This window comes from Camellia sinensis, chromosome 9 (genome assembly GCF_055761805.1).
Source record: "Camellia sinensis isolate YWXY chromosome 9, ASM5576180v1, whole genome shotgun sequence".
Classification (NCBI taxonomy): domain Eukaryota; kingdom Viridiplantae; phylum Streptophyta; class Magnoliopsida; order Ericales; family Theaceae; genus Camellia; species Camellia sinensis.
In genome coordinates, this window is record NC_138969.1 from 72,969,682 (window position 1) to 72,985,939 (window position 16,258).

Here is a 16,258-nt window from a genome sequence, read left to right on the forward strand (position 1 = left end):
TATAATTACCTGAATGCCTGTGGGTGAAGGTTGGATTACTTGAATTGGAACAATTAATTGATTACGAGTTTTAAGCCCACTTGAGAGTGGCAAATCACCATATTTTCTAAGTCCACTTGAGGGTGGCAAAATCTGCATTTTAGCCTACTTGCGAGTAGCAAACCGCTTTCAAAAACAAATATGAGATGTTTTGTTCCAATTTAGGCGATCTAGTCTATACTTGTATGCTGTGCGCATCACATAGTAATTCTAGGCTAATAAACCAGAATAAGAACGCATGTGTTTTCAAAAACAAGATATCATGTTAGTAAAGGCTGACCTTTGATTGGCCGAGTGGGGGTTCTCATTGCATGACATTCCCCTCTCGTACCCAAGTTCCTGAGCCGAGGTAACTTTGGTGATAACGGACACATGGCCTTAGGCGCAAGTCAGGGTTTTCTAAATTTCCCAAAATAAAACATTTAGGTGGTGACTCTGTATCTGGCAAAGCAGTCAATGATTGGCACTTCTTTACAAAAATCAGTTTTCAAAAACGATTTGCCGAATTTGGACTCTTTGGTGATTTATCAATCTCACATTGCACTTTGCGAGATCAGATTAAGAACCGTGACATTGAGTCCGAACTGTAATAAGCCCAATGAACAAAACAGGATTTTCCCAGGACGTTCGAGCGCATCTACAGTTTCTGGCGACTCTGCTGGGGATTTAGAGAGCTTGACTCGAACTCATGATATCTTGTTTTGATTACACTTATGTGTCTCTTTGCATTGCATTTGCATTGGTGCGCCTATGACACCGTGTTTGCCATTTGCTATTCCTAAACGATTTGCCAGAGGCTCGCTTTGAGAAGCGTGCCATAAGGCTGACCGGTTACGGGCTCTGCCACAATGGGAATACAAATCCCGTTTTTTACCGGGGCACCCTTTTTGACCATTCGACCTAGTACATATCGGAATCCATAGTGACTGTCATAAACTAGGATAGGTTGCTCACCCGATTATAGGTTGTTTGAAACCGTTGCATGCGTAGTGAAACCCTAACTCCTGACAAGATAGGACAGGGAAACCCTACCCCACCATAGGGGTGTTTTTCACTCTCATTTACTTGCTATGTGCTTTTAGAGTGTGCCTCTACAGGAATGCATGTATCAGTTTGCAAGTCTGGGTATCAGGCATGCGGACATCAGCATCAGTATTTGGGGAATCAGTTTTACCTGAGGGTATCAGTTCACATATAGAATTTGGGGCATAATTCAGTAAAGAGTTCAATCATTCAGCTTTGCTCGTATCTATTCCAGTGAAATTGGGCTGAGATGCTGCTTGTTTTCCCTTTTGCTAGGTCATCCTGGAACCGTAGCTTCAGAAGGCTCCAACATCCCCCGGGTACATTGGACTTGTGTTGATAGACTTTGTCAGGTCAGAGATTTAGTTCAAGGGCAAATCAGTGTTCCTTCGCGGAGGCAAGGCAAAGAAAGGCCAGTCAAGGCTCACCGGTTCAACTGATACAGTCACTAGTCACTAGTCACATCATCAGTAGACCTGTGATGGCACAAGGTTCGGAAGAATTTGTGGCAGTGGTAGTAGCGTTAAATCAAGGAACTGCCATGCAGGGTGAGACCAATGCTGAAACGCAACGCCCATCTAGGGCATTTACCACACATCCAGCCTCGGGACCCCAACCGAACTTTGACCCACTTCCGTCAACTGAAGATTTGCAGGGTCTAGATCCCCAAGAAGGGTTAAGTCAAACTTAGGTGTTCAGACCCCTAGTGCAGCCTAATGAGAGGTTTTATCCCCTTGATGTTAATGAGCTCAATCCGAGTGCAGTGAAAATTACGAACCTTGAGAAGCAATTCAAGAAGGCACATGGCCTTAACTCCATTCCCGACATTGAGGATGGGTACACCGAGGCTACCGTACGGATCCCAAACAGATTCAAAATGCCACATATTGACCATTTTGACGGGTCTGGAGATCCTATGGTACATATCCGGCTTTTCTTGGATGTCCTGAAGCTAATGGGTCTGACTAAGCCACAAAAACTCTCTCTATACGGAAGAACCCTGTCGGGCATAGCAACCGCTTGGTATGCCAAGTTAGAGAATATAGTGAAGCAGAACTGGGAAGAGTTGGTTGAGGCCTTTATCAATCAGTATTCTTACAATACCCAAGTTGAAATGACCATGCAAGAGCTTGAAACAACCCGCCAGAACCCAACAGAGCCTTTTGTGAAATTTGTTGCAAGGTGGAGAGCAAAGGCAGTACAGATGACAGATCGCCCTTTTGAGAGGGATCAAGTGTGGATAGTGGTGCGAAACCTCGAGCATGATATATTGCAAAAGTTGATAGTCGCTCCACTATTCACTTTCAAAAGTTTGCATGAACTGGGGTTCAGGTCGAGAATGCGTTCAACAGTGGGATCATTCCCAGAACAAGTGAACCGACAAGGAGGGCGATTTCAGGGAGTACCAATGCTGGTAGTAGCATTATTCCCAAACCCACCGAAATCAATATAGTTGCCACAGCCGACCCTTTTGCCAATCCAAGCCTACAAACCGCTAGCCCAGCCCGAGCTCAGGGCAGAACTTTCACCCCCCTCTATATGAGCCTGACTAGCCCACTAAAAGTCTTGATAGAAAGAGGGTATCTCAAACCCCTCGATCCTCAACCTCTGCCTGACCCACTCCCAGCCAAACATAACCCCTTCAAGTACTATGTTTTCCACCAGCAGCGTGGTCATGGCACCGACCGTTGCTACTGCCTTCGTCATGAGGTCCAAAATCTCATCGACAATCGGATGATAGTTCCACCTTCAGACCCCAATGACCAAACATCTCATGCCTACCTTAACCTCATCCATATACTGCCATCAACCTATGACCCCAGCATATACATCACCCTAACCCATCTACCCAAGCCTGAGGTGTTTATCCCGAAAAGCATAGACTTATGCATAATGGATGCACCTGGACCCCAATCATCTCAAACCTGTGAACCCACCACTTCTGAGCTGATGAAGATGATTGAAGATCTTCAAAGAACAGTGGCGGATTTAGCCTGTGGAGTTTTGGCTCCATCATCAACCACATCACCTAACAAGGATTTCACGCCAAAAGGCTCTCCAATCTTGGGACTAGCTGCATTGGAATAAGGCCAATCTCCTGGCAAAGTAAAGACCAGTGATAAGAACAAGATAGGGGCGGGCATTGGGCCCCATGAACATCTTCAGTGGGCTGTTGAGGCTTTGAAAGTTGAAGGGCTGAACAAACAGCAAGTGATTGCAATTGTTGCAAAGATTATGGATAGCCCTTTTGCCACTCAGAGTGAGAGCAGTTTGAATCAAGGGGCAAACCAGGGGAAGGGCCATCATACCAGAATTGTTCCTTCCAACCCTAAGTCTACACTCGGAAGAAATCAACAAACCAGGCCAACACCTGCCAATCCCTTTGCTGGTGCGTCCAGCAAAAATCCACAAACCTTGAAATACCAACCCCGAGGTCGGAGGGTCTTCCATGCTCTCTATATACCTTTGTCCAAAGCTCTCCAAATCCTTGTTGGACAAGGCCATCTCAAACCCCTTGAGCCTCGGCCTCTCCCGAATCCTCTTCTGGCTACGCATGATGCTGCCCAGTACTGTCCCTTCCATCAACAAATTGGTCATGGTACTGACATGTGTTTTCGTCTTAGCCACGAAATAAAGATCTGATTGACGACGGGGTCATCACCGCACCCAGCCCTACGAAGTCTATCGGCACCTGATAGTTGAACTTGGGGGATAATGTGATGTGATCGGGGGGATGAACCACCTGCGGGCGATGCTCAGTTTATTCCAGATATGGCGTATGGCACGCACTGTTTTGAGCATTTTACGAATGTTAGTTTTGGTGCTTTCTGACTTGGGTATTGGGTCAGTCTTGTTGTTTTGTATTGAGTCAGTTTTTTCATACTGAGACAGTCGGGTCTTTCTTGTTGTATCGAGTTAGTCCTATTGTGTAGGAGTCGGGTGATTTCGGGGGTGTTATCTCGAATATCACTCTCTTGTTTTGTGTTTGTCTTTTGTACCTTTTCTTTTTCGTCTGTTTCTGCCTAGAGCCAGTTACGCCAGAAGATCTGAATAAAACAGCAGTGATTTCCATGCTCTTGAGTTTGTTTCTACCTTGAGCCAATTGTGCCAGCAAATTTGAATGGAATGGTAGTGCATTTTCGCCTATTTTTTTGTGCCTTGAAATCATTGCACTGACCTCAGTTTTTCAAAACTTTTTGAACATTGTAACGAAAACAAAGAGGAAGGAATTCCTCGGGATTTGCAAAACTTTGATCAAGCTGAGAGAAAGAGAGGCGTGCTAAACCCTTAATGATTGAGATCATGCTTTTTAATGTGAGCACTGAGAAGGATCCTAGCTTGATCCATATTTGTTCTACACTGTCTTCAGCGCGAGAGATTAGTCGCTTTCTTAAAAGGTTTCAAAAAATTTTGTGCGCCGTCTTGGGAAGACCTGTGTGGAATCGCTTTTGAGATTGTGCAGCCCAGGATCGATCTCAGCCTCAAGACTCGACCTCTTAGTTTCAAACCTTGAACTTGGATTCAGAACGTTCAAAGGTCAATCATGATATGAGGCCTGCGTGGCCAGATTTGAAGCAACCCACGAACTAGGGGCAAGAAAGTCAGATCAAGAAGGTAGTGAAGCTAGATCAGGAGCACCCCTTGAGCTAGGGGCAGCAAAAATGTTAAATACGCTCGAACAGTCTAAAATTGGGACATTTCTCATGCTAACGAAGATCGGCAAGAATGCCAAATCCCCGAAGGGAAGAAAGAAGAAAGTATTATTCAAGGACAACCGAGTTCCCATCCACAACACTAGTGGCAAATTCAGCCCCATTGGATGGACTTCTACATCATCAACAAACAACAGCCACTCTCCTAGATTCAGATGGCCTCGAGATCCTAAAACCATTTGACATGGACAAAGCTACACTATTACCCTTGAAAGGCTCGTTGGGCCGAAAACCCGGAATGACGACCCAGGCAAAAGTTAGAGCAAGAAAAAGAAAAGAAAAGAAAAGCGAAATAAAAAAGAAATGAAAAATTCTGAAAAGAAAAATGCAAAGAAAAGAAGAAGAAAGAATTGAAAAGAAAAGAAAAACATAGCTCGCAAGATTGAAAACCCACAAAGGGCGGCCTTGGCAAAAGTTAGAGCGCAAAAGTTAGAGCGTAAAAGGAGAGGTTAATACCCGAGTGTACCTCCACCGAACTACGTAAGGCTTGATTCCCATCTTTGGAATATGTAGGCAACTTCATTCTGAAGTCCAGCCGTAAAACATTTCAAATTCGACTGTGTCCATATAATGGTTCTGATCATCTTTGTCTTCTCTGTATCCAAGAGTTTGGTTGTGATCTTCACTATGAGAACTGGTTACAGTGTGCTGCGGTGCTACTCAAACAAGGGGCAATTTTTCGTTGCCATACAATGCACTGTGGTGCCATTCAGATAAAGGGCAATTTTCCATTGTTTTGGATCTGAGCTTGTGCATCTCAAGAGTAAATTCTGCGTTGGTCGAGTAGTGGCCATTTGCAAAAATTGTTTTTGAGAATTTTTAATGAGGTTGACTAATTTTCTCTCGAAAATTATTCCATTTTTCAAAACTGGACCATATCTTGGACCCAAAAAAGGAAAATTTTTAGTGCTCATAACCTAACTTGCATCGAACAAGCATGTTAATCTAACTCTCACTTTGGTTGAAATTGTTTTAGTAGAAAACCAAAACAAAAAAATGGTCAAAATAATGAACTAGGGGCACAGTTGAGTCAGGTTTTCTCTCTTTTCCCCATTATCAACGCACTTTCTAGAAAGGGCATCATACCTGCCGGAAAAGGGCACCACTGAAGCTGACCATAAAAAGGCAGAAAGCTCTCACATCCTCCAAGCAACGAGGTATCAAGCCAAGTGCGAAGCACGAACTGGAATGAGGCAAGATATTCCACTCCCTCACCTGGACAGATCTGATCACATCCAAACTCCCCAGCAGAGCATCATCAACCGATGTTCGTTGCAGATTTACTACACACCCAGTTGTAGCGCAACCCCTCTGTGGGAGGAACTCACTAGTTGTGCGCAGAAGAATGAGAATCAAGCAGAATGCTAGGGGCAAGAGCCCGCAACTTCCTGCTTATCTATCAACTACCCAGGGGAGGGATAAAAAAATGAGAGATTAAAGAATAGAGAGACGTGCGCTGAGAGAAAAAGTGAAGAAAAGGGCTTTTTCAGAAAAACAGAGCCTGAGGGCCGAGTGATGTGAGAATCATAAATGAGAAATGGTGGGAAATAATACCCAGAGAAACTGGCTCATCGCGAACTGAGAGGTCTCTTGCCATTGGAACACGTCTGAGTGTCGTGTCTCTTGTTTTTTTATTTGTCTCAATCCTTGTTGAGTCGTTTTAAGTGTCTATGTTTGTGTTTAGGTTGTTTTACCTTTATTTTCCTTTGTCGAGTCGTGGTGCGCTACGTTCGGTTGTAGGCTCAACACCCAGTTGAGAACTAATTCTCAATTTCAATTTCAATTTCAAAAAATCGTTTTGTGCTCAGAATGTTGTATCGTTCTCCATATTTGTGCAAAACAGGATTTGTTCTTTCATAAAATCGCAGGGTTTTACCCAAGTCATGTGAAAACAGTAAAACCAGGACCTATCTGAAGCTATATAGGTTCCAGGCTACAAAGCAAAAGAAAATGGGGAAAATTTTGAGCATTTGAGTGTGTTTCACCTTCAGAAAATTCCGAGATTGCATTCCATATGCACCTCCTCAGGCCTTGTTAATGCTACCGAAGTATGAATGCGCCTCTACCTCAAGTGTAAACCTGCTTCAAGTTAGAATGGCAGTCCAAGCAGCACATGTGGTTTTCACATGCAGATGTTATCTCTTGCCAATATAAATAGGGTGTACCCTTTTTCGAGCTGAGTGTGTTGCAAAGCCCTCCGAGAGATAAATCGGAGGCACCAGAGTACATGTTTGATGCCCCTCTGTTGCATAGAATGTGCACTTTCATATGCGCTTTTGTTTCATGCGTGCCACGCATCATTATGATTCATGCATAGAATATGCTTGTTTTCGATTCCGCATAGAATATGTTTTACTTTCAATCATGCATAAAATATGCTTTTAATGTTGCATAGAATATGTCTGTCTCATGCATAGAATATGCTTTCAATATTGCATAGAATATGCTTTCCATGTTGCATAGAAAATGCCTCCATACTTGCATAGAACATGCATTTCATCGCACTTTTTTTGTGCACCTTACTTGCACAGAAGATGCATTTTATCGCACTTCTTTTGTGAACCTTCCTCGCACTTTCTTGTGCATTATATCTCTCTTACACTGTCTTGTGCACTTTCGCATTTCATATCACTCGCACTGTCTTGTGCACCTTGTGGTTGGGTTTCACATCGCACTGTCTAGTGCATTTCAAATCACTCGCGCTTTCTTGCGCATCGCACTATTTTGTGCAGTTTACACTCGCGCTCTCTTGCGCATCGCACTGTTTTGTGTAGTCTATACTCGCGCTCTCTTGCGCATCGCACTGTTTTGTGCAGTCTACACTCGCACTCTCTTGAGCATCGCACTATTTTGTGCAATTTACACTCGGGCTTTTTTGCGCATCGCACTGTTTTGTGCAGTTTACACTCGCGCTCTCCTGCGTATCGCATTATTTTGTGCAGTTTACACTCGCGCTCTCTTGCACATCACACTGTTTTGTGCAGTTTACACTCACGCTTTCTTGCGCATCGCACTGTCTTGTGCATTTCATTACATGCTCTCTCTCATCTTGTATAGAAAATGCTTGTAGTGCTTGTTAGTGCATTGCTTTGTTCGCGCTTTCTTGCGCACCTTACCTGCACTTGTTAGTGCATTGCATTGTTTGCGCTTTCTTGTGCACCTTACCTGCACTTGTTAATGCATTGCATTGTTTGCGCTTCCTTGCGCATCTTACCTGCACTTGTTAGTGCATTGCATTGCTCACGCTGTCTTGCGCACCCATCTTCTTGGCACTATTTTATGCATTCACTCTGCATCGCACTGTCTTGTGCACTCCTCCGGTCTAGGAGACCTTAAATCCTCTAAAGGTGCAATTCCTTTGGTATTTGTCGTGCCCGAACGACTTCTGGTGGTCTGGTATAGCCACCTGCTTATGTTTGCGGTGAGTTCCTAGGAGACCAACTGAGACGGTGAAAACTAGAGTTCGAATGGCTCATGCCTAGAACACAAAGGTTTGGGATTTCCGAGATTAAAGTCTGGTTTAAATACCCAAGGGTGTATCCTCGGCTTCAAATCTGTATGGCAGCCCCATAGATTAAGATAGCATGTGTATACGCCTCAATTCTGGATACTGAACCAGCCTAGTTTGTCACCCTGTTAGAGAATAGGGAAAGCTGCGACCATAGTTAGGGAGAAAAGTAGTACCTGTGGTTCAACCGAGAAGAAGGGGAAGATTCCCACATCAACATGAGGTAGGACATTGCCGAGGTAAGCCATTGCCAATTGCCCTTGTAAGGTACCTTCACCTCTTAGCTATTACATTGCATTTTAGCCCCTACATTATAGTGCATTACATAAATCCTGAATTATCAAACCGGTTTCGTGTAGCGTATAAGTCCAATTTTCAAACCGGCTTCGCGTAGCGTATAAGTCCAATTATCAAACCGGCTTCGTGTAGCGTATAAGTCCAATTTTTAAGCCGGCTTCGCGTAGCGTATAAGTCCAATTATCAAACCGGCTTCGCGTAGCGTATAAGTCCAATTATCAAACCGGCTTTGCGTAGCGTATAAGTCCAACTATCAAACCGGCTTCACGTAGCGTATAAGTCCAATTATCAAAACCGGTTAACAATAGCAGGTGCGCCTGTCTGTTTACACCACTCAAATCGGCTTCGCGTAGCGTATAAGTCCAATTGTCAAAAGCTTCTTGCATAACATTTTGCATCTTTGCAAAGGGATACGTAGGCAGCCTGTGGGTTCAACCAACTACATCTGTATTTTGTTTGTTTGTCCAAGTCTTTGGCCTTGTCAAAAATGGGTCATCTCTGGGCTTTGACATTCACTCCCGTCACTTCTTGACTTCCGAGTTCTGTCAAAGAGAGGCAACTGTAGACACCCCATTTTTGACCGCCCTTAAGACTTGGGCACCACTGATGGTTTACTTGGTGGTGAAAATTGTGCAGGGCAAAGGTTCAGTTTCTTCGGCAAGGAGAGAGTCAAATCTCAACTTCATACCTCTTTTTTGACCAAAACAATCTTGATCAAAATATTTTAGACCTTGAAACCCTCTCTTTCAAAATGTTTTGAAAATAAAGTTCCTACGATGTTTCGACGCTCGCATTTCGTTAAATGTTGCGCTTTCCGGTAAACCGAGCAAGGAAAAAGTGGAAATGAATGAAAGAGAGATGAAATCTTTGAAAAATCTTTCAAAACACTTTGTTTAGGGGTTTGGAGTTGAAGAAAATAGGAAAGGAGAGAAGAAAACTAGTTTATGAGAAGTTCGGCATGAATCCAGGAAGGGTTGAAACTGAGCGGCTTCACCAAAACAGGCATTACTTTTTTCACAGTTGGAATTTTGATGCACGGCTTCCACCATTGGAAATCTTACTTCCGGGGCTTCAATTTGGATACAAGAATGACCTAAAAAGTAGTTCAAATGAAGGAGTTATGGCCATTTGAAGTTGGACCCGGAGGGCAGAATTTTCCTGCCGACCAGAAAAACTAGCTGGCCAACCAGAAAAGTGGATGGCCGACCACTTTCTCCTGAAAAAACAGTTGGCTGACCAGTTAAAGTAGCCAGCTGACCACTTTAACTGGTCGGCGGCCTTCCTTCATATTCTACAGGTATTGTGGATGCCAGTTGTGGCAGCTAGAGGGCACATGCTGTATCCTCCATACGCGTGTATGGAGGGATTTATCCAAACTTCTAGCTTCTCCAAGAAGCTTTGGCTTTGGTTTTTCTATAAGAGAGAGCCTCCCTCTCCATTCCAGAGGTTCTGAAATTTGCTAAGAGTGATAGATACATCTCCCTCTCTATATTCTTCTCTCCCTCTATATTTTGTGCCTTAAAGAGTGTTATTCCTTCACTTTTGCACTACAACTCCTAGCCATACACCACCATATTTGAGCTGAGATCCTTGGAGGTGGTTTTTGGGTCATAAGAGTTGGTTTTGGGCTGGAGGAATTGTTGTTGTTGCAGTGCTTCAAGGGTAACTCCTTTTCTTCTCTTTAAGCTTTGTTTTTTTGGTTACTCTCCTAGCCATATTTGCATGCTAATTTAAGCTTAACTTTCTACTAGAAAAAGTTCTATTTTTCAGTCCTTGTGATATTTGTTTAAGGTCATTTTTGCATTGGGGGTGGTCCACCCCCTCTTAGGCCTTATTAGGCCTTGTTTTGAGCCATCCCTTTTGGCTCTTGTTCTAGCCTTTGCATGACCTTTCTACCACTGAAATCTAGAGGGTTTTCAGTGGTGAAAAGATGGTTTTGGGGTCCCAAATAGGAGAGGGTCATCCCCTCTCCTTGTATTTTGAATGCTTGCTTTATTTGCCTCATGTTTGAGCATGTTTGTTAAGCTTGTGTTGGCTTGTTCTTAGGATGTATTTGGGGTTATTTTAGCATGCCTCAGATCTTTTTTGACTTGGTTTGGTCATTCCATGCATGCCCAATACACTTGTAGTGTAAATCACACTATTTAGCTTTATATGCTTCATGAAATAGCATGTCATTCTAGCCTCTTTTGTGTCCATTTTAGTAGGTTTTTGGTGATGTTTTGCCATGTCATATCTCTATTATGGTTTGGTTTGGTTGGCCTTTGCATGTTACATACACTTGTAGTGTAATTCCATGAATTAGCCTAATGTGTGCCATGCTTTAGACTATCTTTCTAGCATGCTTTTGGCTTAACTCTAAGAAGTTTTTGTCCATATTTTAGCATGCTCTAGCTCTGATTTGTGTTGTTTGGTCATGAATGCCGTGCTTTGTATAGCTATAGCGCATTCTAGCTTGTTAGCTTTGTGCATCAAGTTCACTAGTATGTGTTGCTTGGCCTATTTGAATGATTTGGCATCATTTCATATGTGATTTTAGTCCATTTTTCATGCTCATGCACTTGCATTTTTTTACTCATTCAATGCGTTGGAGGGTTTGCCCCTTTATGCCTTAACATGAGCCATTGTGTATGCCTTCATGCCATAGCTTGCGAGCCATCAATTCAGTTGTTTTTGGGGTTGTTATGCCATGACATAACTGTGATTTTTGTTGGTTAAGTCATCCCATGCTTGGTCTTAATAGGTGTAGTATAACCCACCTTGTTTGCCTTGTATTCATCTTGTCTTATGCCCTTCATGCTAGCATATTTTGGTTTCCTTCCATGCATGTTTTAGACTCATTTTGACATGTTCTAAGACTTTTTTGGGTTACCTTTATCACATGCTTCATGTTTTGCATAGTTGTAGTGCAAACGCACATCCTAGCTTCATGCTTTAAGGACCTTTGCATGCTATACTTGTGTTGTTTAAGTGATTCGGCATCATTCTTCACCTTATTTCAGAGCTTCGAGTGTTATTACACTCCCATGTTTATAGCTTCTTGAGCACTCTTGAGAGTTGTGCTCTTGGGCCTACTCGATAGGCCAATGCATGTGCATGTGTACCTTTCATTTTGTGCCTTTGTTTTGGTGTTATGGCCACTGATTTGGGCATGACTGAAGTCAGTCCATTTTGGTTTAAGTCCATCAAGCATTGTGTATGCCATGTGGTTCGTTGCGTTGTGTATGCCATGTCCATTTGCATTGTGTATGCTAGTTGTTGTTCATATTGTTGCATGCTTGTGTTGCCTTGTATTGAGTATGTATGCATTAGCATTGTGCATGCCATTAGCCTTGTTAGGTTGTTCATGTTGCATTGCATATTTGCATGCTTAAGTTGCATTGCATGTTTGCATGTTGTTGCGTGCATTGTGTTTGGATTGGGTGTTAGTCCAAACACGAGAAACGAGGGATATTTCATACTTGAAGTGATGAAACGTGCCTCAATTCTCGGTCGCCGACACTCTTGACTATACATGATAGAGTTTTAGGCCTTATGTGTTTACTTGTGCATTCATTTTCATATTGAATTGTGCAATTTCGCCTCTCGGCCATCATGCATCGAGATGCGTGATCAGTGGCCCGAGGGTCGAGAACCACACTCCCTTGAGCTTATGTAATGATAGGGAGGGTGGTTGTGCACACATATCTTTCAAATACATTGCCATGTCCTTTCTTGCTCTCTGTTGTAGCAAACTGAAATCTGGCAGCAGAAACTGGTCGGCCGACCAGATAAAGTGGCTGACTGATCCTTTTTTCTGGTTTTTCAGCACAAAAAGTGGTCGACAGGTGGTCTCCAATGCCAACAACTGGTCGGCAGCCCTCCCACAGGTTCCCAAGGTGGAGTTTAAGCCTTCTGGAGCTTGGTGCAAACTTCTGAGAACAATTGCAAACAGAGGCAAGTTGGGGCATCGCGATGGATTTCTGAGCGAAGCGGTTTGAGCATGCATGCATCCCTCATCATGAGGCCATTTCAGTACTTTTGTTAGTTTAGAATGTATATTTGTTTCAATTTGGGTTGTGTAATAATTAATTAGCTAGTGTAGTTAGTTAATTAATCGGTTCTGTATTATTTATTCGGACCCTCTGTCGAGAGGGCAAATGTTGTAAATAAGTGTGTGTGTGTGTGATGCATGTCTTCCAACCCCCATTTCTTTCTCCCTTTTATTTACCAACTTTTGATGGTTAGTCTTAGGGCACGTTTCAATTAACATCCTTATACTCGCATGTTTGCATTCATTCATCTGTACTGCATGCACTGGGCTCGGCGCATCATACTAACTGCATTGTATTTCAATTCCAAGTTGAATACATGTTATCTATAGCATCTCATATGCCATCTTAGAATAGTCGAGCCTATTTCTAGTTGCATTTTGTATGTGTTACATTAGTCATCTTAACATGAACTAGGATCATGCGTTGATTACTAACTAGTTTTTGTTTTGGCTTGGAGTACTCAGTGAGTGTTTATGCTTTAGCATCCTTGCATGTGTGTGAGTGACTGCCATGACAGCATACTTACCATGAGGCTAATTGCTTACGTGATATAACTGCCTGAATGCCTGTGGGTGAAGGTTGGATTACTTGAATTGGAACAATTCATTGATTATGAGAGTTTTAAGCCCACTTGAGAGTGGCAAATCACCATATTTTCTAAGCCCACTTGAGGATGGCAAAATCCGCATTTTAGCCTACTTGCGAGTAGCAAACCGCTTTTAAAAACAAACATGAGATGTTTTGTTCCAACTTAGACGATCCAGTCTATACTTGTATGCTGTGTGCATCACATAGTAATTCTAGGCTAATAAACTAGAATAAGAACGCATGTGTTTTCAAAAACAAGATATCATGTAAGTAAAGGCCGATCTTTGATCGGGCGAGCGGGGGTGCTCATTGCATGACCTTCCCCTCTCGTACCCAAGTTCCCAAGCCGAGGCAACTTTGGTGATGACGGACACGTGGCCTTAGGCGCGAGTCAGGGTTTCCTAAATTTTCCAAAATAAAACATTTATGTGGCGACTCTGTATCTGGCAAAGCAGTCCATGTTTGGCACTTCTTTACAAAAATTAGTTTTAAAAAACGATTTGTTGAATTTGGACTCTTTGGTGATTTATCAATCTCACATTGCACTTTGTGAGATCAGATTAAGAACCGTGGCATTGAGTCCGAACTGTAGTAAGCCCAATGAACAATACGTGATTTTCCCGGGACGTTCGGACGCGTCTACACTCTCCTCTTCTTGAACACACATGGTCAAAAGTTCATTGATAGACCAGTTTTCCTTCTGTGTGTTGTAAGAAATTTGGAATGCTCCATATTCCACAGGAAGAGAATTGAGTATGAAATTGACAAGGAATAACTCAGAAATCTCAATCTCTAAGGACTTAAGACGAGCTGCAATGTCCCTCGTTTCCATAATGTACTCACGCACACTCCTAGAATTGTTTTGTTTCATTCCTGATAGTTTGTTTATTAGGGTGCTTGCCAATGCTTTGTCAGAACTAACAAATTGCTCTTCAATAGCCCTCATGTAGTTCTTGACCTCATCAGATCGTGGGATTGAGCCCCTAATGTTTTGGCTGATATGTGACTTTATGAGCATTAGGCTTAAGTGATTAGATCGCTCCCACTTATCATGAGAACTCTTTTCTGCAGCAGAACTCTCGATCGTGGGTTCAGGAGGTTCATCCACACGGAGTGCTAGATCGAGGTCCATGCACCCTAATGTTGGAAGGATTTTGTCCTTCCAGTCTGAAAAATTATCACTGCTCAAGAATGGAATACAAAAAGACTCATTAGGTAGAAATCACTGCAATTACCAAGAACATCATTAATGCTTTGAAACAATAACTATAGTCTGAATCAACCAATGTCAAATTCAGTAACAAATCTAAACCTTCATGTGGGTAGAGGTTACTAAACTGTATTAGATTTGCTATTACTTTATAATAAGACTAATGGGTTCCAAAATATTTAAGGAAAAGAAAACTCATACATGTGGGTTTAGAGTGTTCAATCCCTTTAATACCCAATCCATTATCTTATTTCAATTAAATTTCATAAATAATTATTTTCCTGTGGGACCAAGAAATTATTTATAAAACATAATTGCAATGTAAAAATGCCAAATTAATTTTCAACTTTATGTGACCAAAATACTGAGGATCACATCTTTATGTCTTAAGATGCTGTGGCTACTCTTAAAACAAAATAATTTTTTTAAATATGGCATAATTTATTAATGTGAGCAAATCCATATAGTCACAACAAATACATAATCTTTTAATGCACATAATGTATAATGCATACAATCAGAGTAATATCACATGAAAAATCCCAAGACCAAACACATGTAATTCAACCTTATATTAGATTTTGCTTAAAAATTGGACCAAAATAAATTCCATAAGCCCAACACATAGTGTATTGATGCTCTTATTTCACATGAATTTTCAATGCATAAAAAATTACCTTAATCTATGTAATATAATATTTCATTGTTTTAGATAATATGCCAATGAATCTCAAAAATTATAAAAACTAAAAGAACATGTTATAATTCATTGTATGAAATTCAATTGAATTTGCTTACTATTTAAATATGCAACTATAATAAACAAAACATCCTTAACAGCATGTTAAATTTTTTTTATGAAAATTCTAGAAATAAATTCAAGTCTTTCATGCCTTTAAAAAAAAAAAACCAAATAAATCCAAATAAAACATGATAATGTCTAGAATTTATACAAAATAAGATGACGCAGTTTTTTTTTTTTTTTTAAATGTTTGTCAATAAATAAAAATCAATACTTAATGACATATAATAATTTTCCAAGATGAAATAGATTCAGAATAGGAGTAATTTTAGATGCAAATACTACAATCACATAACATAATGAATTCTACTAATCCCTCTAAGTAATTCATCATGCAATAATTCATCTTTGATAGACATCAAATTAATATTTTAATCCATCAAGTTTCATATACATATATATATATATATATATATTAAGATGAATCAAACAATGAATATTTATTCTGATAATTCAAACTTTAAAAATGTTAAACTATATGGCACAATCACAAGTCATGTATAATGATGGCACCATGTTGACTGAAACTTCACTATCAAGTATTAAACTATCAATTTTATATTCAAAAGTATGATGGGCTGCAAGTTTCAAAACCTCATTGACAGAAGAAAATAAACAAAGGGCTAAAAGCAGAGACGTGGTGTACTCAAACTGATCAAAATATTAGGAAGCGTAAACCAAAATAATATATTATAGCCAACAAAACAAATCGAACACACGAAGAAAATTATCATGTCGAAATCATAACGGAACAGAGGCCCAGCAAGTGTATAAAACAGAACGCAATACGATTTGGTCTCCATGACATACAATAACACTAAACAACAAGGACATAAGGCGGCTTTGATACCAATTGTGAGAATTAAAATAATATTAATTCAGAAAAAAGAATACCTCCTGCCATGATATTCAAGTCTTTGAATCTTGTTCTTGAATGGTCAAATCTTAAATGTATAAACAAAATCCACTTACTGAACACTTTTACAGAAGCATATGGGAAAAGTAGAAAGAACAGAGTTTCTGTTGGGTATACCTCCTTATTGG

The 16,258-nt window shown here is 41.1% G+C and overlaps 1 protein-coding gene across 1 annotated transcript; it reads right to left on the reverse strand.

The window, feature by feature from the left end:
- Positions 1-3,032: 3,032 nt before the first annotated feature.
- On the reverse strand, positions 3,033-14,334 carry LOC145799538 (uncharacterized). The gene is made up of 2 exons (XM_082889129.1): positions 13,848-14,334; positions 3,033-3,160 (listed from the first exon to the last, which is right to left on the reverse strand). The coding sequence occupies exons 1-2, from the start codon at positions 14,332-14,334 to the stop codon at positions 3,033-3,035; spliced, it is 615 nt and encodes a 204-aa protein (XP_082745255.1).
- Positions 14,335-16,258: the final 1,924 nt, after the last annotated feature.